Genomic DNA, 14,499 nt, shown 5'->3' with positions numbered 1-14,499 from the left:
TCAGAAAAAAGAAATGAAAGAAGTCAAAGACTTGCACATAGGGGCAGTTAGGTGGCACAGTGGATGGAGCACTGGCCCTAGAATCAAGAGTACCTGAGTTCAAATTTGACCTCAGACACTTAATTACCTGTGTGGCCTTGGGCAAGCCACTTAACCCCATTTGCCTTGCAAAAAACTAAAAAAAATAAAGACTTACACATGATACAGAAGCCTCATGCTTTTATATTATGAACACACTCCTTAAGAAAACAGTTGGTAGGTGTTAAGCAGCAAAACGAAAAAAAAATTAAATTGATTCTATTTTAAAAGAAATCAACAACTTTTTATTGATATGATAGTTATCCCTAAATCAAGGTATCAGTGTATAGTCAGACAACCAACTTGTCAGGGTAAAGATCAAAATTAGTTTTAACAAAAGCAATAAGTAATAAAAAAAATAATGAAAAAAGATATGGTATAATAAATAGATGAAAATAAATTAATTTATTAAGTTTAAAAAAAGATGCATATAAGTGAAACAAGTTAATCCTGAACTACTTTAACAAGTAATCAGCTATGAGACATTGGAAATGGATTTTAGAAATTATATTGATACTGATTAAAAGAATTTCATAGAATTTCTCTCTCAACACATTCAATTTTGATCAATGCATATCATGGAAACAATGTAAAGACTATCAGACTGCCTTCTGTGGGTGGCAGAGGGAGGGAATTGAGATTGGGGGAAAATTGTAAAATTAAAAAAATAAAATAAAAAAAAGAATTTTGTAGAGAAGTTTAGCTGCTACAAGACTGTTCCCAGAAGACCAAAACAAGGTCAGAAAATGTTTAAATCGACAAATATGTGACGAATATAAAGAGAGAGGTGGCAGATAGAATAAAGATACTTTTACAAAATCTTTTTTAAAGGATGATAGGCAATCATGAACAGTATCATCTCAGAAGGCAGAGAAAAGCAGTAAAAGTTTGAATGAGTGTAAGGAAAACCTGGGAAGAGATCTAAGAAGTCATTCCAAGGGCAACCTGTAAGGAAAACAAATCATAGAAAAGATCCTCAAAGCTTACTATAATATATGTGCTTCTTGGAGACATAGAAATAGCACTCAAGAGAATAATGATGAGCATTAACCCCTTGAGAATATTTTAGAAAAAAGAAAAACACCCTCTCTGAGAGCTGAAGTTCCCCAAATCAGATAAAACTTGAGAGCCAAGAGAAAGGAAATGGAGTTATGTAAAGGAGTGTGAACTCTAAGAGTGAAAACAATGGAATATCCCCCCATAAATATGATGTGGGAATCCCACAATTCCAGTGGGTCTAGACTGGTCAGCCTTGGTGAGTCCAGCTTTGGAATGTGGAGGAGGTGGTGGCAGGTAGGGGAGTCCTGCTCTGCTCATATCTCCTATGGCACCAAAGTAAAACTACACAAGTTGTCAGATCAGACATCATACAGTATTCGTAATTGTTGCTTTTCCTTCATTCCTGAGGTTTACTTATGGAAGCAGGCATTGGAAAAATTGCAATTCATAAGTTATGGTAAAGTGGCAGTTTTCTATGTTCTTTCTGTCTTTGCATAAGCTAAAAAAGGAAATTCAATTTATACTCAAATTATTCGCTAAAATATTATATAATTGTATTGGAACAAATTCATGTTTTCAAAACAAGCTGTATAGCCAAATGGATTGTTTATACAGGGTGAGAGTTTGCTTATTTTTACTGACTCAGACACTTACTAGCTCTCTTACCCTTAGTTTGTCTCAGTTTCCTCATCTGTAAAATAAACTAGAGAAGGAAATGACAAGCCACTTTGGTATCTTTGCCAAGAAAACCCCAAATGAATCACAAAGAGTTGGACATAACCGAAACAAACAACAGCAAAAAATCAATTCTAGTTAGCACTCTAGACTTAGTGATCTTGTGGGCAGGGCAAGCTATGTCTCACAACCCTCAAGGGTGAACTTTACAACCCTCTAGGATGATTGATACATACTTGTCGATGAAGCTCAGAGGTGTCCTTGTCAGTCCCATTAGACATGGTCAAAATCCATTGTTGTATCAAATTAAACACTTTAATTTGAATGATCCTGATGAAAACATCAAGTAAATTTTAGATAAGTGACATAATTCAAAAAATATATACTTTAAATAACTATTAGCTAAAAGATGAACAGATTATTTGACCAAGTCTATCTAGCTCAAAATAGAGTGGTGAGTTGATTATTTTCTTCTGACTTTAGGCCATATGGAGCAAAAATCAGGATTTTGTTGCTTGGTTTGATTACTTACACTCCACCAAATTACTAGACTATTACCAACAGTCAATGCTTCACCTTGACCTTCATAGATCTATCTTTTTAATGTTGGTTGCTTACTACAAAAAGTATCTTCCTTATAGACAACCACTTTTAATCTAATGTATTACTTTTTAAATAAATACACAGGAGATGATTCAGAAAATCTCCACAAAAGGGGACTAAATAAAATTAAAACTCCTAAGTCTGGCATCAAGGGCATTCCATTGTCTTCCCTTTCCAGTCTTATTCCCATTCCAGAACAACTATATTGCCTTCCTATTTCCTACTGTAAAGGGGTTATCAGTGAGTTCCCCAATCAACTTGATGAGCTAATAGGTTGGTGAACCTTTGTTTTGACTTTTGACTATCCATGACTGTAGTTGGAGAGTACAGAAGAATTATACCTGCACACAACAAAAAGTAACTACCACTTAAGTGTCAGTGATTGGGGCTGCCCCAAGATAAAGTGCTTGACTCAAGATTCTTGTGAAGATGGAGTCTGTTGGAAAGAGTTCTTTAAGTCTTCCTTTTGTGTGAGAGAAAATAAAGGCTATCCTGTGTCTGATGCTATTTGAGTGCTTGTATGGGAGTTGGGTACCTACATTTCTGAAGCTATATTTAGAGATTTCCAAAAGAAAACTCTATATGGAGATATAACCAACCAGCCAAAGAGAAAAACTTTTTAAGATTGTTTCCAAGATGATTATCCAGTTCATTTGAGCCCAGATTTGGGAGAATGCTAGACCATGGATTAAATAACCCTTTGATTAAGCTTTGTCCTAAGTCTGGAATGTTCATCCCTTCTCCAATCTTTACTAACTTAAATTCTACCTGTATCCCAGGCCCTACTTACTTTAGGAAATGCTTTCCAGTACTAAGGAATAGCTCTTTCCCTTAGAATTTGTATAATATTTGATTTATACCTCTATAATCACCATGTTATTCTTTAAACACCATATGTTATTTCATATTCTAGTTCATTATATACATGCTGTCTCCCCACATTAGAATATAATTTTTTTTTTTAGGTTTTTGCAAGGCAAACATGGTTAAGTGGCTTGCCCAAGGCCACACAGCTAGGTAATTATTAAGTGTCTGAGGCCGGATTTGAACTCAGGTACTCCTGACTCCAGGGCCGTTGCTCTATCCACTGCGCCACCTAGCTGCCCCCTTAGAATGTAAAATTCATAAGGGCATATTTTTGCTTTTTCTTTATATCTCTAGGATTTAACATTGTCTCTGGACCATGGTAAGTATTTTCTTAAATACATTTCTTAATGCTTCTTTAAGTAATTATTTTGTGTCTATGTCATGACCTCTTACTAAACTCCATTCCATGAAGACAGAGACTATCTTGTTTAATTGTTGAACCTCCTCAAAGTCTAGCTCAGTATTTGCACATAGGTTCTTAATTAATGTTTGCTGAAACTATTCAAGTTGAAAGCAGTTAAGGCAAAAGAGCTTTCACTTACGGCTCCAAATTATTCTTTATCTCCTCTTCATTTGATGGGGTAACACCAGTAATGTCTAACATCCTATCCAGCAAACTGAGCAATTTAGGAATTTTTGCATAAAGTATCTTCCAGTCTGCTTGATTCATTGAAAAAACTGAATGCTCATTTTCCATCTTGTATATCCATGTTTCAAAAGTAGAATTTATGTTCTTAAAAAAATTGTTATAACCTAAGAATAGTTAAAGATGGAAAAAAACATTAAGTGGGATGATTGAAATTTTTTCCACAATGAAAAAAATGGTTTTTATAAAACAAGTTGATGATTTAATGCTAAGTATCCCTTTTTTTGCACTGCTTAGACTTTGGTAATTTCTCTATACATCAATTTTTTAATCTGATTTCTTTGAATTCTCAGCCAGGAACTAAATCCAATGAGTCTTTGCCAATTATATGACTTCATACCCAAATTATCTTTGATCTGTTATTATCCTTCCAATGACTTTTCCATGATTGTCCATATCCTTCCATAAATTCACCCTTTCTTCTGATATCACAAGAATACTAAAGGAGCATATGAACTGCCCACCCTCACCCTGTGAGCTGCCCATCTTCTTCAATCTTACATTTTCAAGGTAACATTCTTTACTCTGATTTTTCCTCATAGTTAATTTGTGTCCTTCTTTGTTGTCATTTTCCATCACTCCTTGAGTAATAGTCATCTTTAATTCTTGAATTCCATGACTTGGCCATAAAGTAACATTAATGGAATGTTGGTAATCTTTAAATGGACTTTTTTTTCCAGGGAGAAGTTTGGGACCATTAAGGGAATTTGCAATTTACCAAAGAATAAATTCATAGAGATTTCATGAGAAGGTATTTACAAAGAACCAAAGATGCAAATTCTTAATTATGAGCATTAAAGGTAAAGAGAGAGGAAGAGATCAGATGTTCAAACAGAACTTCTTGGGGTTTCTACAACACACAATGAGGGTCAGATCCTCAGTCTTGCCTGTATGGGAACTTGAGGTTTGTGACCATTAAACTTGCAAGAGAATAATTAATTAATCAGAATACCAATTTAATGAACTACACTACCAAGCTGACATATTCTCTTCCAAATAGGAAATTATGTCTTGGAATAATAATGATAATAATGTTTATCCTTCATTCTCAAAGAAGACCACAACATCAGAGAGGTGAGGCCATGAAAATCATATGAATTGGATATGAGTGAGGGGGGACTGTGCTAAGTCACCAGTCTCTCTTTCTCCTCCAGAGTCATCTGGGTCCAGTGGTCAGATATGAATTAGGACTATTGGAGATGGCCTTGTATGTGAGGCAATCAGGATTAATTAACTTGCCCAAGGTCACACAGCTAGTAAGTATCAGAGGCTGGATTTGAACTCCCATCCTCCTGATGCCAAGACCAAGGCTCTATACACTGAACCTTAGCTGTCTTTTATGTCTTGGAAACTAAATTATCAAAAGATTGTTTTGTGGGTGGAGAATTATCACAAAAGAACTAAATGACCTTAAGGGATGTTGTCATTAAGCTGTGATAGGTGGACTGGGCCTTATCCACTAAACTAGATATCCTAAGTGAACCAGAATGCTGGCATCCATGGCCATTGTACTTGGTCCCCTAGACAGGCTGGTAAACCTGCACATGAACTATCTTGTTTGGTATCACAATAGCTCCAAAAAGCTGCAAAACTGAGGTTCTGTCATTCCCATTATGAAGATAAAATTGGGGCCAAAGGAGATTATATCACTTTATCATATCTCATAGGGATTGATAATAAGGCCTGGACTAGACAGGTACACAGATCCTCTGGAATGGTCTTTCCAGAATTCCATACTGCTTTTTCACAAACTCTATCACCACCCTTCCCTTGTGACAACAGTAACTTGGACATATTGCAGTCAATTAATTACATGATAGTTTTTCTTCTATTAATTATATTTGGGTCTCCCAGATAAGATTTAGGAGCCATCCTACATCCTTTACAAATTAACAAATGTTTCCATACTGATTTGAGTGGCACCTTCATTCATTCATCAGTATATTTTTTCTAGTTTGTTACCAGATTCTATGAGGACCCTCTTTGGAACCAGACCCTTCACCACACTATCCCCTCCACATTCCATCTTGCCTACAGTTATAAAAATTCAATCTGACATCAATATTCTAAAGCAGCAATATCCTAAAAAATACAGAAGATGGCAATGTTTCCTTGTAGAAAAGAATAAGGTGACCTCTACTTGAGATGTGGCATTCCTCACTTTCCAGATTTAAAGAATGAGTTAAGTGAAAGATTGGTAGGAAAGTGACAGGTTACAAGCCATGAACCTGGGCAGTGGAATTCTATTAAACCCTCTAGCCTTCAGTTTTTTCATCTCTGTCTCTCAGAACTCTTCCTGCTCTAAATCTATATTGCTAGGACCCCAACCATATTCAGAACATTATCTACTAAGTGGCAAAGGCTATTTCATGTCCTAAATCTCTAAAACCATGAGGCTAAGCTGTCTCTTCAAAGAACTTCAACAAAGACAATTATAGTAAAGACAAGCAAATAACTCTAATAGAAGCCCACTTCAATTTTTTTTTAATAGTTGAATTCTTGCAATGTTTATTCTATTAGAAACCAGGTGCAAATAAGCTTTAAAAGAATGGATAGGACCAAAGTATGAAACTGGACCATAAAACTCATATATTCTCTAGCAATTCCGCTTCAAACTTTTAATTCAGTTTTTCATTTTACCAAGGGCAAGTGACATGACATGAGATCATGAGATTCAAGGTTCCAGGGTCTGCAAAAGTCAGTACAGATTTTGCAAAGTATAAGATCTGTCAGGAATTTTTCTAAAAGGATATAAAAAAGCTTCAGTACTTAAAGGATTTATTTTTTATATTTCTGAGAAGCTCCAGTACCCAGAAACCCCTTATTCTTAGCCTTACTGAAAAAATTCAGCTTTTCTTTCTTTGTGTTGGGGTGTTTGTGTGTGTGTGTTTGTGTGTGTGTTTACTTTTGTTCAGTAATTTAGATCATGTCTGATTAGTGACCCCATTTGGGGTTTTCTTGGCAAAGATACCAAAATGGTTTTCCATTTGCTTCTATAGCTCATTTTATGGATGAGGAAACTGAGGCAAACAGGGTTAAGTGACTTTTTCATGGTCACAAGGTTCTTCCAAGGAGAACTTCAGCAGCCAGCAGAGATACAGATCTAACAGCTCCCTCCCCATCTACAGTTAGAAGAGTGGATCTTGGGGACAAGATTACCTCACATCCCCCAGGATGTACCTATAGACAAAATGACTTGTAATTTCTAAAGGGCAGTCAATAGCTAAAGTGAATTTTTATTTTTCATTTATATTACTTATCTACATATAATGTATATATTATATTTAAATATAGAATACTCTCAATTTCTGTGATAGAGTTGGCAATGTTCTTGGTCATATTTCTGAAATTATTTTTTTGAAACTATACTGAAATTTGTCTTAATCTCACTTGATATAATAGTTTCTGCTTTACTCCTAATATCACAGAGATAAAATATTTTTATACATGTAATGTATGACTTTTATATATATCTAAAACATTTCATCAGCATTTTTTCATGACTCTATCAAAGAGGGCACCTAGGCAGTCGAGGAGCACCAGGTCTGGAATCATGAAGACCTGAGTTCAAATCCCAGCTGTGACACTTTGGGAAATCATTTAACTGTTTGCCTCAGTTTCCCATCTATAAAAGGAGCTGGAAAAGGAAATAGCCAAATCACTCCAGTACCTTCACCAAGGAAAAACCTTATAAAGAATTGGACATGATTGAAAAAATTGAATAACAATAATTCTAAGATTCACATTGTATTCCAGTCCTTCCAATTACTTTTTTTAACCTCTCTTTAATGTCAGCTAGATAGTGCAGTGAACTAAGTGATGGGGCCTGAAGTGAAGAAGAATAAAGTTCAAATTCAGGTTCCAGTACTTATTAGCTGTGGAACAATAAGCAAATCACTTAAGGGCTGCCTAGCTCTGTTTCCTCAATTACAATAAAAGAGGGCTAATTTTCCCAGGGTTCTGATGAGAACAAAATATTTGAAAATTACTTAGCAAAGTGAATAGAACATAGTAAAAGTTTATTTCCTTCCTTTGGGATTTCCTTTAAAGGATATAGAGACTAGAGGTCTAGGAGTTCCTACAACCAGATAGGTAGCACAGTAGAGAGAGTTCAGGGACTGTGTGACCTTGGTCTAGTCACTTAACCCCAATGAAACTGAATAACGAATTCTTTCTTAGTTCAAATCCAGATGTGTGATTCTGGGCAAGTCATAACTTCTATTTGCTTATGATGCATGCTTTTTGTTTTACAGCTGCTTTTTATAATGTTGAAAAAGAATCCCTCTATGCCTATACTTTTTAAGATTTTTAGCATAAAAAAAATTGTACTTCTACTTCAATTCAAATGACCATTTGGCTTTGGATGGTTTTTTTTAATATGATCATGTTGTAGTTTTCCTAATGTTAAACCATCCTTGTGTCCCTGGTATAAATACCACTTGATCATAATGATTTCTTGGATAAATTGCTATAGTCTGGCAAAATTTAAAATTTTGGAGTCAATATTAATAATATTGATGTGTGTTTTCATCTTACTCTGATTTAGACATTATGACTATATTTGTTTTTATAAAAATTCTGGTAGGGTGCCTTCTTTCTCAGTTTTTGAGAGTAATTTATGAAGTGTAGGCACCAAGAATTCTCCTGCAAATCCATCAGGATCAAGTTTCCTTGACAACTAAATCTATCTCTTTTGCTAACACTGAGTTTTTAAGCTCTCTACCTAGTCTTCTGATAGCTAGGGCATCTTATAATTTTTGAAAACCCTCCTTTGTTTCTGTTTTTTTCTTTTCTTTGGTTTTTGCAAAGCAATAGGGTTAATTGACTAGCCCAAGGTCTCACAGCTAGGTAATTATTAAGTGTGTCCGAAGTCAGATTTTTTTTTTGTTCTTTTTAATTAGGTTTTTGCAAGGTAATAGGCTTAAGTGACCTGCCCAAGTTCACACAGCAAGGTAATTATTAAGTGTCTTAGGCCAGATTTTTTTTTTAGGTTTTTGCAAGGCAAATGGAGTTAAGTGGCTTGCCCAAGGCCACACAGCTAGGTAATTATTAAGTGTCTGAGACTGGATTTGAACTCAGGGACTCCTGACTCCAGGGCCGGTGCTCTATCCACTATCTACTGCACCACCCAACTGCCCATTCTCCTTTTCTTCTTTCTCCTTCTCACCATCTATAAGCCATGGGAGAAGCAGGTCATTGACACTGGTCATCAATCTCTAATTCAGTAGGGGAAAACCAGCATTGGCCTGAAGCTATAATAGTAGTCAAGTCCTTTTCCTGATTTCTATCCTGGGGAATGTGGAAGGGTGGATGGTCACATCTTCCCAGGGTGGGTAATGTGCACTTTTGAGGGTTCTTATATAATGCATAATAAATGTGCTGCAGTTGTTTAGCTATATCTGATTCTCTATGACCACATTTGGGCTTTTCTTAGCAAAGATACTGGAGTGGTTTGCATTTCCTTTTCCAAGGAAATTTACAGATGAGGAAAATGAGGCAAACAGAGTTAAGTGACTGGCCCAGGGTCACCCAGCTAGTATGTGTCTGATGTTGGATTTTAACACAGGTCTTTCAGGTCCCCCTGACTCCAGGATTCTATCCACTCTGTCCCTTCATATAATAAATGTAATAATATATAAATTATAGATTACATACACCACACAAATTTATATTTAATATATTAAAAAGTCAAGGGGCAACCAGGTGGCACAATGTTTAGAGCACCAACCCTGGAGTACCTGAGTTCAAATCCAGCCTCAGACACTTAACAATTACCTGGCTGTGTGGCCTTAGGCAAGTCACTTAACCCCATTTACCTTGCAAAAACCTAAAAAAAAAAAGTTAAAACTGTAAGAAAAACTAATGGCCCTCTATGCCACCTTCTATTTTTCTACATACTATTTTTGTACTATTGTACTACTACACAAATCCTTCATCTACATCTTCTATTGCAATTCATCTGTATATAGTTAATTGAAAGACATGATATTGTAATCAATCATAGTTTTATATGAAACAAACCTGGAATCAGAAATAGTTTAAAGAAAGGGAAATTTATGTAGAAAAAGAGCCTTCAGGCTACAGGCCTCATAAGGAAATGAGGTTAAACCTTGACTGTCCCTTTCCTGGAAGGGGAATAGCTCAGAGTTTTTGTTTTAGCCTCTCTCCCAGGGCAAGGAGAAAACTGACTGTGTGACTTGATATTTCCTAGGATTCAAGGTTAGGGTTCTGAACCTTGTACCAATAGGGAAAGCCTGAAGGCCTGGTTACACAAGGACGTGTCAGTTCTGCAGAACTTAATGATGAAAAGTGCTGACTTCCTGAGAAAGAATTGTAGAGTTGGAATGCAGATCAAAGATACTTTTTATTTTTCTTGAGTTTTGTGTTTTTCTTTCACAGAATGATTTACATGGAAATGTATTTTGCATAACTACACATGAATAATCTGTGTCAGATTGTTTGCCTTTTCAATAGGAGGAGGTAAGGGAGAGGGAGAGAATTTGAAACTCAAAATTTGAAGAAAAAAATGAATATCAAAATTATTTTTACATGCAATTGAGAAAAAAAACAAAATATCAAATAATTTAAAAAAAAAACCATGTCAGATATTCTGGATTCACTAGTCCCAGTTAAAAACCTATAGCAGGGGCGAGGAACCTACAAAATCATTTGGTCTGGAGTTGCCCCCGTAACTGCTAGAAGTTTTCATTAAGTCTAGGCACCTTTTAGGGGTCAATTAATCAAATGTTTGACCAAATGTAGGCTGGAATCAGGAAGACTGAATGCAAATCTAGCTTCAGATATTTACTGGCTGTATGACCCCTGGGCCAGTCACTTAACTTCTGTTTCTTCAGGTTTCTCTTCTGTAAAATAGGGTTAATAACTGCATCTACTTCCCAGGTGGGTTGTGAACATCAGATGAGATCATAATCATAAAGTGCTGATGATACTGTCTGGTATAGGATGATGTAACTATAATATCTGTATAAATAAATATGGTCTATGGCAAAACAGGTGTTTTTTTTTTTTGCAAGGTAATGGGGTTAAGCGACTTGCCTAAGGTCACCAAGCCAAATTTGAACTCAGGTCCTCCTGCCTCCAGGGCTGGTGCTCTATCCACTGCACCACTTAGTTGCCCCCAAAGCAGGTTCTTTCAAAGAAAAAGATTTCTGTGATATACTGAAGTGTGGGGGCTAGGCTTGACAGAATTCTCTTGAGAACACCAACCTTACTGGGAAATAGGCCATTCCACATAAGTGGATTTTCCAAAGCACTAAGCCTTTTTTATATTTTAACCATTTTGACAGGATATCTAAGCTGCATTACACATTTAATTGACTGTTTAAAACAAAATGAAAATAAATTAACCACTTTTGAACAACTCAGAAACATCATTATAAATATCAGTGATAGTTCTGTGATTTGTACAACTGTATCCTCAGAGCTTAATAAGGTCTGTAATGTTAATAACTTCAGATTACTAGATTTTTTGAGTTCTCATGTCTGAATAGCTCAAGAAGCCCTCATTTTTTAGCCCTTTCCACACCCCCAATTACCAATTGCTACTTAACTTCTGTAGATTAAGAAACCAATAACCAGATCTATTTATAAGACTGAATTGGCTCAATATCGATTTTCTATGCAAACTTGATTTTTTTTAAAAATGGCCTTTTAGGGGCGGCTAGGTGGCACAGTGGATAGAGCACCAGCCCTGGAGTCAGGAGTCCCCGAGTTCAAATCCAGCCTCAGACACTTAATAATTACCTAGCTGTGTGCCCTTGGGCAAGTCACTTAACCCCATTGCCTTGAAAAAAGAAGGCCTTTTATGGCATCCCTATGTTAGGACACATCATGCTACATCATGACAAAATTTTCATTATATAATTTACCATTTTCATCTCCATTCACTCTCAATTCATATTCTCTGCAGAGTTTTGAGCTATACTCATTAATCTCTTCCATGAGAGTCTCTTGGGGGGAAAAGTTCCCATCTACAGTTTTATGACGCTTCATTATTGCTCTCCCATACTCTGCCCAGGATCCTTGCAGACGACGAGCAATCTTGAGAGTCTCAGTCTTTTCAAATAGTTTATCTCCACTATTGTTTTCATAATCTTCAAGCAACATCTAAGATAGGAAAGAATAAAGTACAAAATCACTCCTTAAATATCCCATTATTGGGAAATTCCCCAAGGTCCTAATTAACAAGTACAACATGACCATCAGCTACTAGAGAAAGTCATGAAATGACACTGAATTCATTATAAATATCCAATTTCTAAATTATATTAGGTCCTCCACTCCTATATGGCAATTGTGGCAGCCCTGCTATCACACTTACTAGTTTATTCCAAACCTAATCCTTTATCCTCAAGTCCTCCATTTTATCCCATCTATGTCTGAGCATCAGGACCCCCTCTTTGGTCTTCCTTTAAGAATTTAAAATCTGTTTCCAAGGATGAGGTGGCTCTTGCCCCTTGGCAAAGTTGACTCTTCCTTTCGTGCCCTTGTTCCTATCCCTTATACTCCTCCTTAGATTTTGTTCCATGAGATAACTAGGTCATAGAATAGAAGGGATCTTGGAAGGGATCTTATTTACAGACCCAGAAAATGATATCCAAACCTAGTTCACACAGCTAGTAAGAATCCGAGACTGGATTCAATACAGGTCTTCCTGACCTCACATTGATCTCTCTATTCACTACTTTTCTCATCAATCAATCAATCCTTCTTTTGTCTTCATTTTAAGATACAGAATCACAGGATCTCAAGTGGAAGAGACTTCAGAAACCACTTAGTCCATCAATAACTAAAGAATTATTTTCACAGATTCTACAAGAGGCCATCTAGCTTTGCCTAAAGATGTCTAGTGAAGACCTCAAGACATCCAATTCCACTTTTGAATAGATATAATTCTTACTAGGAAGTTTGGTTTTCTCCCTTTCATGAAGCCTTAATCTATCTCTCTACAACTTCCACTCATGACGCCTGGTGGGGTTTCCTGGATCTATGTAGAAAAAATCCAGTCCCTCTTCTGCATGACAATTCTTCAAATATCTTCTCCACCCCATTTCCTCATCTTCTCCTCTCCAACCTAAATTATCCAGAGTTAATTTCATTCAAATCATCTTGCTATGGAATGTTTTCTAATCCTCTCATCAAGCAATTTACCCTCCTCTCTTAAATATATTCTAACTTGTCCATGTTTTCTTTAAAATGCAGTGTCAGAAATGAATAAAGTTTGACCTAACCAGGACAAAATATAACAGAACCATTACATCTCTTATTTCAGATCTCTTGTTATGGCATGAAATTTTTTGGTGCCCATGATATACTGATGTCTTATAATGGGTTTATAGTCCACCAAAACTTTTTTTTAGATTTTGGCAAGGTAAATGGGGTTAAGTAGCTTGCCCAAGGCCACACAGCTAGGTAATTATTAAGTGTCTGAGACCGGATTTGAACCCAGGTACTCCTGACTCCAGGGCCAATGCTTTATCCAACTGCACCACCTAGCCGCCCCCCACCAAAACTCTTAACATCTTTTTTTTTCTAGAACTGTGGTCTAGAACATTTTCCCCATCTTCATTGGCTATAGGCAGGCTACCTATGTTGTAGATTGCTAAAAATTTTTTGGATGCATATTCTGTTATACATGTGTTTCAGAGCTTTATTATATCAACTGCAAATTTGACAAATTTCACCAAATGATTGACAAAATTTGAATGGAATAGATAACAATTAGATAGCAATTATTCCAAGTTAATATAGACTTTGTCTATCAAGCACTATTTTTTTCATTTTTGAAAATTGGGACATTTCTCCCTGCTCCTTCAAGCATTACTGAAAAGGTCTCTGTAATCACAACTACCAGTCTCAGATTAATATGTATGAAGTATTTACTATGTGCCTAAGCATTGTTCTTATTTCAAAATCCTTAGATATTCTTGATCTGTGCCTATTGATTTGAATGCAATGAAAAGGCAGCTAGATGCTATGTGACCATTTCTTCATTTAACCTAGATTTCCATTTTTATTCATGATCAAAGAGAAAAACCATTTTCCTTGGAAGAGGAAATAGGAACAAAAGTTGAGTTGAACATTTAAAGCCCATTTGTTATATGTTATCAAAATCCCATCCTATATCAATAGCAATCCTATCCATTCTTCAAACGTTGTCTTGGCAACAACTAAAATTCTTTTTAAATTATCGTTAGCATTTAGCACCAGCTTCAGTTCCTTTTAGATGTTAATATTCTTCATGGAATTCTTAAAGAATTTTTATATTCATCTTTAGTCACTTGCCTTTCATACTTTCAAACATTATTTTCCTATACATTTACTTTCTCTTTGAACACATTAATAACTTTCTTCCTGATTAGGATTATAATTCTATTTATATCATCAGAATTTCTTCACATCCCTCTTAAGTGGACTCCATAGACCTTGTTGGTGTGGACCCTTTGGTGAACTGGTTCCATCTACACTAATCAACTCACTATGCTATCATCAGTCTATGACAAGCCACCATCTACTACCCTTGTTCACAAACATGCTGCTAAACAAAACTGGAGAAAATCATAAAACCATGGCAAAAACCTCAGTTGGGCTCTCACCACTGCAAGGTAATC

At 35.9% G+C, this 14,499-nt stretch overlaps 1 protein-coding gene across 8 annotated transcripts in view; it reads right to left on the bottom strand.

Moving 5' to 3' along the window:
- Positions 1-14,499, bottom strand: part of AXDND1 (axonemal dynein light chain domain containing 1) — a 134,798-nt gene that overhangs the window by 63,080 nt on the left and 57,219 nt on the right. For all 8 annotated transcript variants that reach the window (XR_012475611.1, XR_012475612.1, XR_012475613.1 and 5 more), the window contains 3 exons: positions 11,758-11,995; positions 3,765-3,975; positions 1,989-2,082 (listed from right to left, as the gene is read on the bottom strand). Coding sequence is in view for 1 of the 8 variants with exons in the window: in XM_074222149.1 (XP_074078250.1) it covers positions 1,989-2,082; positions 3,765-3,975; positions 11,758-11,995 (543 nt within the window). In the remaining 7 variants the exon portion in view is untranslated. The remainder of the gene's footprint in view (positions 1-1,988; positions 2,083-3,764; positions 3,976-11,757; positions 11,996-14,499) is intronic.

This window comes from Macrotis lagotis, chromosome 2 (assembly GCF_037893015.1).
Source record: "Macrotis lagotis isolate mMagLag1 chromosome 2, bilby.v1.9.chrom.fasta, whole genome shotgun sequence".
Taxonomy (NCBI): Eukaryota; Metazoa; Chordata; class Mammalia; order Peramelemorphia; family Peramelidae; genus Macrotis; species Macrotis lagotis.
The sequence above is the reverse complement of the archived record's forward strand: the minus strand, read 5'-3'. Positions and strand labels throughout refer to the sequence as shown.